At 39.5% G+C, this 10453-nt stretch overlaps 1 protein-coding gene across 1 annotated transcript; it reads right to left on the reverse strand.

Moving 5' to 3' along the window:
* Positions 1–1664: 1664 nt before the first annotated feature.
* LOC121646152 (extracellular calcium-sensing receptor-like) lies at positions 1665–6893 on the reverse strand. The gene is made up of 8 exons (XM_041995022.1): positions 6844–6893; positions 6021–6309; positions 5849–5935; positions 4450–4641; positions 3616–4149; positions 3303–3527; positions 2798–2921; positions 1665–2689 (listed from the first exon to the last, which is right to left on the reverse strand). The coding sequence occupies exons 1-8, from the start codon at positions 6891–6893 to the stop codon at positions 1788–1790; spliced, it is 2403 nt and encodes an 800-aa protein (XP_041850956.1). The 3' UTR covers positions 1665–1787.
* Between the last annotated feature and the right edge of the window lie 3560 nt (positions 6894–10453).

The raw sequence follows: 10453 nt of genomic DNA on the forward strand, positions 1-10453 counted from the left end.
ACACTGTAAGGCCCGGATAGGCACATTGAGAGGCAACATCAGGTTCAGTGTCTTGCCCAAGGACAATTCAGCATGAAGTCAGAGGGAGCCTGTAATCAATCCACCAACGTTCATGTTGGCAGAAGGCAGCTTTATCTCCTGAGCTACAGATGACAAAAGATAAACTTTAATTAACCTTGCTGGTAAGTACCTAGGATGGCAAGTTGAAAAAATCTTAAACCAAAGTCTATGACTGAACATCATAACCCTTCTAACACCGACCCTAAAACTCTGTGTGGACAAAACTGCAGTCCCCTGAGAATCCCCATAATTTGGCATGCAGTGAGGTTTTGGTCCCATTATGACTGTAAAAACAACTGTACACATACACACATCCACATGTCTAAGGTGTATTGAGAAGAAGGTGGGAAATATCAAGACAACAGGTGCATTAAACTTAATATTCTGCTGTGCAGTGCTCAGCAAAGTTGCTTAACCCTGGCTGCAACAGCTGAGAAACACCTTTACTAAGAACTTTGGAATAAGGCTTTAAGTACACATGATGAGTGATTTACAATATATCTTTATTTCCAGACATTAAGATCTGTTATAGTCTTTGGTTTTTTCTGTCAAATGGTGTAAAAAATGTGCAGTTTTCTAAGCATAATATATGGGCAATTAACATTAAGGTTTTTTTTATATCCAGTAGGAAAGTTGTGTGAACAGTTGTACTATTTCTGTAAGACAAATAAAAAACTTTAAAGTTTATATCTTTTTTCCGTTTCAGTTCCTTTCTGTTCTGACTTACAATTTTATTTGAATGTATTCTCAAGATTAAAATGGTAAAGAAAGCTTTCCTGATATTTTTGCCAGTAAACTGTAGCTCACTTGAGACTTTTTACACCCCGCCTTATATCTAGCCAGCAATTCTCAAGTCACACTCAAACACACCTACTGGAAGTATCTGTAACAGGATAAGCACAGGGGATTAAACAGGAGATGGCACACTTGGTAAACATCTTTAAAAAACAAAAAAGAAAAGGGAGCAACAACAAGAATAAAACATTTATATCCAGTCTAAGCCATGACAGAGACGTTATCTTTCCTGTGGGATCTGTGGAAATTTGAATTAGCTTATTATTAGCCCTGCCTCATGTTTTGCAGAACTAAACCATGTTACACCCACCACTCATGTTATAATGTAGTGTTTTAATGTATCTAAACATAATACTTGTCATTTGAACCAGGGATCTCAAACTCTGGTCCTCAAGTACCACTGTCCTGTAGGTTTCAGGTACTTCCCTGCTGCAACACACCTGACTCAAATTAAATGCACCCAACAGTTTCCACACAATGACTCATTAGTATATGTCAGCTGTGTTGAAGCATCAAAACATTTAAAACCTGCAGGACAGTTGTTCTCGAGGAATGGAGTTTGACTAACCTGATTTAAACTATAAAGTCCTATAAAGTTTTCTTCTTTATTTTTTTATTTATTTATTTTTTAACTTTAAATAAGATTAATACCGCTGATTTTGGATCATGAAAACCTCAAATTTAGAGGTGTGGCGGGGTAACAGACTGCCTTAAAGTTTTTAGATAAAGTCACTTCAAACACTGACAGTTGAATGTCTTTATTACATTAAAATAGACATTAAATAGACAAGCTAATCATATTTCTTGTAAATCACTCTAGAGTTGCAAAGTTGCACATGTTAAATACATTTGAATTAATTGGGAAATAACATTGGATATTGACTGGAAATGTAAACTGAAACAACAACAACAAAAACGTATATTCTTACACATCATTTCTTTTCTTTTCCCATCAAGTGCTGTTTTGTATTTTTTTCTGGCTTCAGTAAAATGATATAACACTTTGGAGCAAACAAGCAGAACAACAAGCCAAAACTGGAGGCCAAAATAGCAAATGACTCCACTGCGTCTGCATAGTTTCCAGGGGAGCTGATATATGCAGGGATAAATGCCAGCCACACCGCACAGAAAATCAACATGCTAAAAGTGATGAACTTGGCCTCATTGAAGTTGCCAGGCAACTTACGAGCCAGAAATGCCAGCACAAAGCAAAAACATGCTTGCAGACCAATATATCCCAAAACACACCAGAATGCAAAAGTAGATCCAACACTACACTCCAGTATAATCTTTGAATGTTCATACTCCGTGTTTCGGTATGGATAAGGGGGGTCATCAATTAGCCAGGCAGCACAGATGACTACCTGAACCAAAGTGCTGCTGAAGATAACGATTCTCTGCTGCTTCGGCCCCAGCCACTTCATTATGTTGTCCCCTGGCCTGGTGGCAGTGAATGCTGCCAACACCACCAAAGTCTTTCCCAGGATGCAGGAGATGCAAAGTGAAAATGTGATGCTAAAGGCTGTGTGGCGAAGCATGCAGGACCAAAATGTTGGCTCTCCAATGAAAACAAGAGAACAAAGGAAACACAGCGTCAGTGCAAATAGGATGAAGAAGCTGAGTTCTGAGTTATTGACACGGACAGTAGCTGTGCTTCTGTGGTAGAAGAACACTGCAAACACAGCCATAGTGAGACAGGCGCCCACCACAGAGATCACTGTCAGAGCTATACCCAAGGAATCATAGGCCAAGAACTCCACCTTTTTGGGAATGCAAGCTGTTCTTTCTTTGTTTGACCAGAAGTCCTCCGGGCAAAAGGTGCATTCTATTGAGTCTATGAAAAAACAGGAGAAAGGCAAAAAGTTGTAAAACTTCAGTACATTGCATGTTTATTATGGATTTTTGGGTTGGTGCAATTTTTAGTGTCTGGATTTTATCTCACTTGTCTGATTGCTAATTTTTCCACTGTCACATGGTACACAGTCAAAGCAGCAGACAGGCTCCCCACGACGGACAGCTTTCCTGGACCCTGGAAGGCAGCTGGCACTGCACACAGACACTGACACCTGTGGGAAGGCAGCGAAAATAATCAGCTTTTTATTGAGTCCTGACAAAAAAGACATATTTTGATATGTAAATTTTTTTTCTGTTTACAGTTTTTTTTTCAGACTTTTATGCTCAACATCATGGTCATGATTGCTTTTGTATTTTGTCTCACCAGTGCCATTTCAATCCCAATTGTATTGTGCTGAGATATTTATTTATTTTTTTGACTCACACTTTATATATATAAAGCGTATATTAAACCACTGTGTGAACTGTCTCAAAGCAAAGGGACTTACATCAGATCCAGCCTTTCCTGCCCACCTGACTTACCTCCACCTTAACCTACAGAACTTCAACAGTTGGCATCTGATGAAGGTAAAAACACAGTGTGAGCAGCTTGCCTCACTCTGATGCCCTGCCCACATTATCCTGTCCTCCTGGATCACCAGCTCCTCTCCAGCGGGCTTGGTTCCATCAAACAGCCCCACGTTGACAAATTCAATGTTCCCCCTTGTGCCTCTCTGCCAGTTGATAATGTCATAGTAGGGTACAGAGTCACCCTTCAAGTCAAAGTTTATCTCTTCTTCATTAATGTTAAAGCTAACTTCCTGGAGGTAGTGCTGGAGCTTAAAAACAAATAGGATGAAATACTCTAAATGCTTGAAAACAAAGTTTTGACTACAATACTACAATAGTAAGAAGTCAGTACTATACCTGCCAGGGAAGTACATTATTTCTTTGAGCGCATGAGTTGTTTTGGAAGGGCCCCCTGCCTGGTTGACAGTGAAGAAGATTGTGTAGTGAATGAGCAACAGCATACACAGCCTTATAGACATTATAGGCCACTCTAGGACTGGATGTATTCATATAGGCAGAGTGCTGCTCCAACAATGGCTCCTTTCCTGTGCAGGATGGCAACTGAGTGGCAGAGGATGGAAAATGACTGCAGCCATACAGAGCCTCCCACAGCTCTTGCACCAGAATATCATTGGGATATCTCTGAGGGTTGATTGTCAACAGGTAGTCATGCAGTCTGGAAATGTAACCTTTTCTGATGCCAAATCCAATGGTGCCGCCCAAGTAGGGGTAATACTCAGTTCCTGTAAAGACAGATGCGGTGACCCAGGCCTCGCTCGCTACCCACTGGATTCCTGTAATGTTCTGGGTCATGTAGTCTTTCAAGAAAGGTGTCATTTCACCTTCAGCGGAAAATACCACCACCACTTTTGCCAAGGAGTTTTTCATTACCTTTATAGAAAGGCACATAATGAAGGAAGATTTTGACAAGGATGACAGAGAGCATGTTAAGCCAACATGACACAGAGCAAGACTGACGGGACTGAATAACATTAATAAATATAATATAGCTTATCTCAAAGCAACTATTCTCATGAGACAATCATAAAATTTAAGAGAAAAAAAAAAAACAAACATCACACAAAAGATTTAATAACACAATAATGTAGAATAACCACCTTCTATGAACGAGATTTGGTACAAAAGCAATTCTTCAACTATAAAACCTAAATCAGAGCTTCTTTAATCTACCTGCATGATCTCCAGGGCTTTCTGCTGATTATAGAGCAGAGGAATCATTTCTTGATAAGCCACACACACGTTGGTACCCTCTAATTCCCTCAGTAGCCCTCGCACAGCAGAGCGACCGTATTCATGGTCTCCTCGAACGAGTCCCACCCAAGTCCAGTTGAAGCGCACCAGCAGCTGAGCAATGGCCTTTACCTTTTTAAAAAAGAAAATGTTAACACGTTTGGTTGTGTAACACACCAATATGATAAGAAACTAATTTGAATATTATAGATTAACACATTTTTTGCATTTCATTTTGTATATCACTCTAAATCAACTAAACACTGGTGACTTGTTATCTGAACATGTAAAACCTGTTACAAAGAACATGGGTCATGTTAATTATTTTATGGACTTGTCTATGAGAGGCCTGCATGGACACGTAATCTTCAATGCCTGTGATTTTCCATACAGTTTTTAATAAGCATAGCAGCTTGTGTCTTATGTTGCATTTTTATGTTACCAAAACAAGCTGTGACGCTGTATCTCACAAAGCTCTCCTGAACAGCACAATAAAATAACAAAACCTTTTTGTTCACTCCATGAATTCTTAGTCTGCACAGTAAGTGTAGCCGCTGCTGCAGTCTGCTAAAGAGTGTCCAGGGTAAAGAATTTTCAATGAATACGTCCAGGTAGTGTAGGAGCTGACCAGTTCAGTGTTGTGAGTGAGAATAAGCACAGGTTTGTGCACACCTACACCCTCTCTTGGACTCTTGGAAGTGGCCCTCACTTTGTTTTACTTTTGATTTTAGGATCTTACCACTGAATTTTAAGGCCCTCAGTGTTCTTTTACAACCTTTTCTATTTAACCTTTTAGTACCATATGCACCTATGCAAAGACTAAGATCCAGAGGACTGGAACATGATTGAAGACCAGAAGCAACAGAGTTTGCAGTCAAACTTTGGAATGAGTTGCCATGAGAGATGCAGCAGAGGGACCACTTTTAAAGTTTTCCTTCAAATGTACTTTTATGGTAAAACATGACCATGCATTGCTGGACTTTTCATTTTTATGACAATCTTCTGATTGGAAGATTGTCATATTATGATCATTTACAATATTTTATATCAATTTAATGTTTTTTTTTATTCAGTTATCTAACTAGATTTTATATTTTCAGTCATGGGTTGTATCAATGATTTATTTAGAAAGATTAAACTGATTATAAACTGTGATGATGTAAAGGTTGGATAAGAACAGTAGTGAAAACAAAGCAATGAGCAGGTGACAAAAAAACAACAACAAAAAAACAAAAACAAAAAAAAAAAACAAGAATAAAGAAAAAACAAACAAAAAAAAAAAACAAACAAACAAAAAAAAAACAACAACATGCTTTTCTGCATAAATCTGAACTCTTACCTGATAATCATCATTAGGAATCACTCTGAAAAAAGTAGGATATTTTTCTCTGTCAGCAAAACATGCACATGAAGAAAAGTAACTGATCTGTATCGAAAAGGATAAAGCAGAGTAAAATGCATTAGAAAATAACAATAAAGTTTGAGGGTTGCAAAGAAAGAGCTGTAATTACCATCGGGATTCTGAATGGCTGCAGAACTCTTGACACCACGATGGACTGAGCAGAACCTGATTCCCCAATCACAGCAAGAAGAGGCGAAGCAGTGCTGCACAGAGGAGACTCATCCTCATTCAGCCCATTCAGCACAGCCAGAGCAGCCCTCTGGTCAGTCAGTGGATATGCACATGAGTCAAAGATTTTGTACCCAAGGGTGTAATTGGACAATAAATCCATATTCTGGTTTATCTCCTCCACAGCCAGCCTCATGGTTTGAGCCCAGCGGAAAGCCCTGGGATCAAATCTGTTGCTCCGTATTGATTCACATGTAACATGTTAAACACAGCAAATAGAGACAGAAATTGTGTTTTGATTTTCATTAATTCGAATAATTTAATTTGAGTCTATATCTTGCACAGTGAAGTGAAAAAAGCCTGGAATTACAATTATAATTAAAATAAAATTATTATGTCTATTACATTGCTTGTGTAATAAGGTATAAAGTACAAAATTACTTCAAAAGAACAAAACTGAAACCATGTAGAAAATATACCAGTATTCTTTCCATGACAGTCAATAAGAAATGTTTGTCAGTCATGAGGAAATTACAAATCCTTCATTTAGTAAAGTTTTGTGTCCCAATTCTGAATCTGAAATGTCACCAAAGCTCAATACATCATTACACTATTTTTTACTCATCAGATGATTTTACCCTCAAACTGATTCTAAACTGAGGAAAATATACACACTGTAAATGCTGTCAAGAGTAAGTTTTACACATTTGCAACAATATCACATTCAATGACAAAAGATATTTTAAATACTCAATTATGCTCACCCGTTGCACTTCACTGGTAGTGGTCTGTATGTATAGTTAAGGTCAGGCATCTCCTGGTTATAATGGAGGGGAAAGATCCCTCCAATAACAAAGTCACCTCTGGCCACAAAGTTTGGAGGAAAACTGTTCTGAAGAGTGCAGACTTTTGCTGCAGTTGCAGTTGCATAGGTAAAGCTGGAACTTGGAGAGTATGCTAAAGTGAGCACACTGGCAGAGTTTAACAAAGAAAAAAATGACAGTATAATAATGGTAAGTAGAGCCATGCTGTCAGACATCCCCTAAACAAGAGAGGAGAGAGAGCACAAAAATTGGGCAAATTATATACAGTATTGAACCTTATTGTTAATGATGGTGTGTATCTTGATTGGACCTGAATAGCCCCGCCTAGTGAGGTATTGTTAACCGAATGAAAATAACAAAACCATTTTACATCAAGCAAAAATAATACAAAAATCAATAAAAAAAAATAAAATAAAGAATAATATCTATGGTTTAATTGTTAAAACATATTTAAAGAATTTAATACCAAAGTAATACAAAGTATTTAAAAAATAAGTAAAAAGAGGCCAATCACAGCATATCTCACATTGTGATTTGTTACAATATAAAACAAATGCTGCCTGTTACATTACACTCCTTTAAACAGTTAGAAAGCAGGTCCTGCACACATGGTCAGACGAAAGCATGGAAACTGTTAAATCTGCAACATTCGGACCATGACTTCATGGGATGAATGTCATTCAGCCATTCATGCCACATAGATTCAGATTCAGTTTAATCTTTGTCCCAAAAGACCAATATGAGTGCAGCTGGAATACATGGAACACATACAACACAAACCACACAACAGATTCCACAAAGAAAAATGTCAGCGTCTGCCTGAGTTAAAAACAAGCTAGAAAAGATATTAAAAAATGCAGGACATTCAGAAAATAACTAAGTGGTCACTACAGAGAATATACACTGAAATCATCAACAAAGTATTGTGTGAGTAATTCGCCATTTAGGGAGTAACCGCAGGCTGTTTGCTTTAGTTCAGCAGTGACTCTTGTCTTTTTAATCTCAGTTTTATTCCAAATTTCAGACAAGTATTCATCTTATAATTTGTTTCTTGAGTTGTGTCCTCGGCTGTAGCAGCAGCTTCCTGATTAGCACACAAAAATTTATATCCTCCGTTTCCGTCTTGGTGAAGTGCAGTTAATACGTTGGATAAACACATCCCAGAGAACAGCTGAAACTTTTCCAGGCGATGTGCTTCTGGCTGACTGTGGTTTAGGTATATATAACAGGTTGACTTTACGTAAAGATGGCTGCATGTAAAATGTGTCAGGTTTCGGAATTGAAATATCAGAACAATAAATGTTTAATAAACATATACCTTTTCAGTATGATGGTGTAATTGCAGCCGACAGTTTGTAGACTAGCAGGTTTTCATCCATCAGTTTGTAAAAAGGCAGCAATAACATTTACAAGTTTTTAAATTCAACTTACATCAAACCCAAGGTAAGCACTGATGTCTGAGACTGAAACTGGTGGCAACGCATTTAAACCTGAATTTCATTCATTGTTCAGCAGATTGTAACAATCTAACTTATTAATAATTAGTGTTTCTGCACCTTAACAGCTCTTTACTTTTCATGTGAACTTATTGAGGTAAGGCTGTTTCTTTCCAGCGTGTTTAAGACATGTTTTTTTTTAACAGAGCTGACTTGTGAGAAACCTGCAAGTGTTGACATGAACAGTAGCTGGGTACCGCTGCTATTCCATTCTCCATCCATCCATTGTCTGCTGCTTATCCGGAGTCTGGTCACAGGGGCAGCTGCCTAAGCAGGGAAACCCGGACTAACCTCTTCCGGGCCACATTCACCAGCTCATCCAGAGGGATCCCGAGGCATTCCCAGGCGAGCCGAGAGGTGTAGTCCATCTAGCGTGTCCTGGGTCTTCCCGGGGGGTCTCTTCCCGGTGGGACATGCCTGGAACACCTCACCACACCCAAACCTGAGACCACCAAACTGGATCCCCTCAACACCTTGGCTGTGCCTAGAAATTCTGTCCTTAAAAGTTATGAACAGAATCAGTGACAAAGGGCAGCATTGGCGGAGTCCAGTGCTCACCAGAAACGATTCTAATTAATGCCAGCGATGTGGACCAAGCTCTGACACCATTCTTACTGGGAGCGGACTCCTCGTGCAAGGGATTCCGGCACTCTATACTCCCGTAGCACCCCCCACAGGAGTCCCTGGGGGACACGGTTGAATGCCTTCTCCAAGTCCACAAAACACATGTAGACTGGTTGAGTGAACTCCCATGTCCCCTCCAAGACCCTGAAGAGATTGTAGAGCTGGTCCACAGTTCCTCGACCGGGACGAAAACCACATTGCTCCTCCTCAATCCGAGGTTCGACTATCCGATGGACCCTTGTCTCCAGCACCCCTGAATAGACCTTACCAAGGAGGCTGAGGAGTGTGATCCCCTGTAATTGGAGCACATGCTCCGGTCCCCCATTTTGAAGAGGTGGACCACCACCCCAGTCTGCCAGTCCAGGGGAACTGTCCCCGATGTCCACGCGATGCTGCAGAGGCAAGTGAGCCAAACAGCCCTACAGCATCCAGAGCCTTAAGGAACTATGGGCGGACCTCATCCACTCCCGGGACCCTACCACTAAGGAGCTTTTTAACCACCTGAGTGACCTCAGCCCCAGAGATGGGAGAACCAACACCAGGGTCCCCAGACTCTGCTTCCTCATCGGAAGACGTGTTGGTGGGATTGAGAATAGAGATGGAACGTTCATGAACGAATCGATTCTTTTGAACGACTCTTTAAAATGAACAATGGGAACAGATTCACTGTGAACTGTGAGCTGTTCATTTGTGAGCCATTCGTTTTATATACAAATTTTTGACACTGCCTTCATCAAATCAAATCAAATCAAACTTTATTTAAAAAGCGCTTTTCATTCTTTTCCATAGGCAACACAAAGGTCTTTATATGATTAAAAACATAAGAATAAATACACTCAATGAAATCTTTCACACAGTCACACGCACACATGTATACGCACACACACACACGCCAAGCCCAATCGCCCCCCCACCCCACCTCCCTTCCAGCTAAAAATGACTGAATGAATAAATAAACGAATAAATAAGTAAATAAGAAGTAGTTTGAGTAAAATGAAAATAAACTAAATAACATGTGTGACATCATAGAAGTCTGATGTCTAACACACTCCATTCATGTGAAGCATCTATGGACAGAGAGTATTGTTTGGAAACAAATACTGTAAGTTCTATCCAAAACATTTACTAGAATTTGAACTGACCGCTCAGGTTTATTCTTTTTTAATCTATATTTTTCCTATAATTTTTAAAAGCTTGTTTAGTGGATTTTATATAGGTACATATTTTGATTGTCATTCTTATATATTGTGAAATTTTGCAAGATATTGTGAGAACGAGCCAGTCTTCTCCCTTCAAAGAGCCATAAATCCTATCTCTAATTGAGAAGATCTTCGAAGTATTCCCTCCACCACCTCACAATGTCCTGAGTCGAGGTCAGCAGCCCCCCATCCCCACTGTACACAGTGTTGATGGAGCACTGCTTTCCCCTC

Source organism: Melanotaenia boesemani, chromosome 9 (genome assembly GCF_017639745.1).
Source record: "Melanotaenia boesemani isolate fMelBoe1 chromosome 9, fMelBoe1.pri, whole genome shotgun sequence".
Lineage (NCBI taxonomy): Eukaryota > Metazoa > Chordata > Actinopteri > Atheriniformes > Melanotaeniidae > Melanotaenia > Melanotaenia boesemani.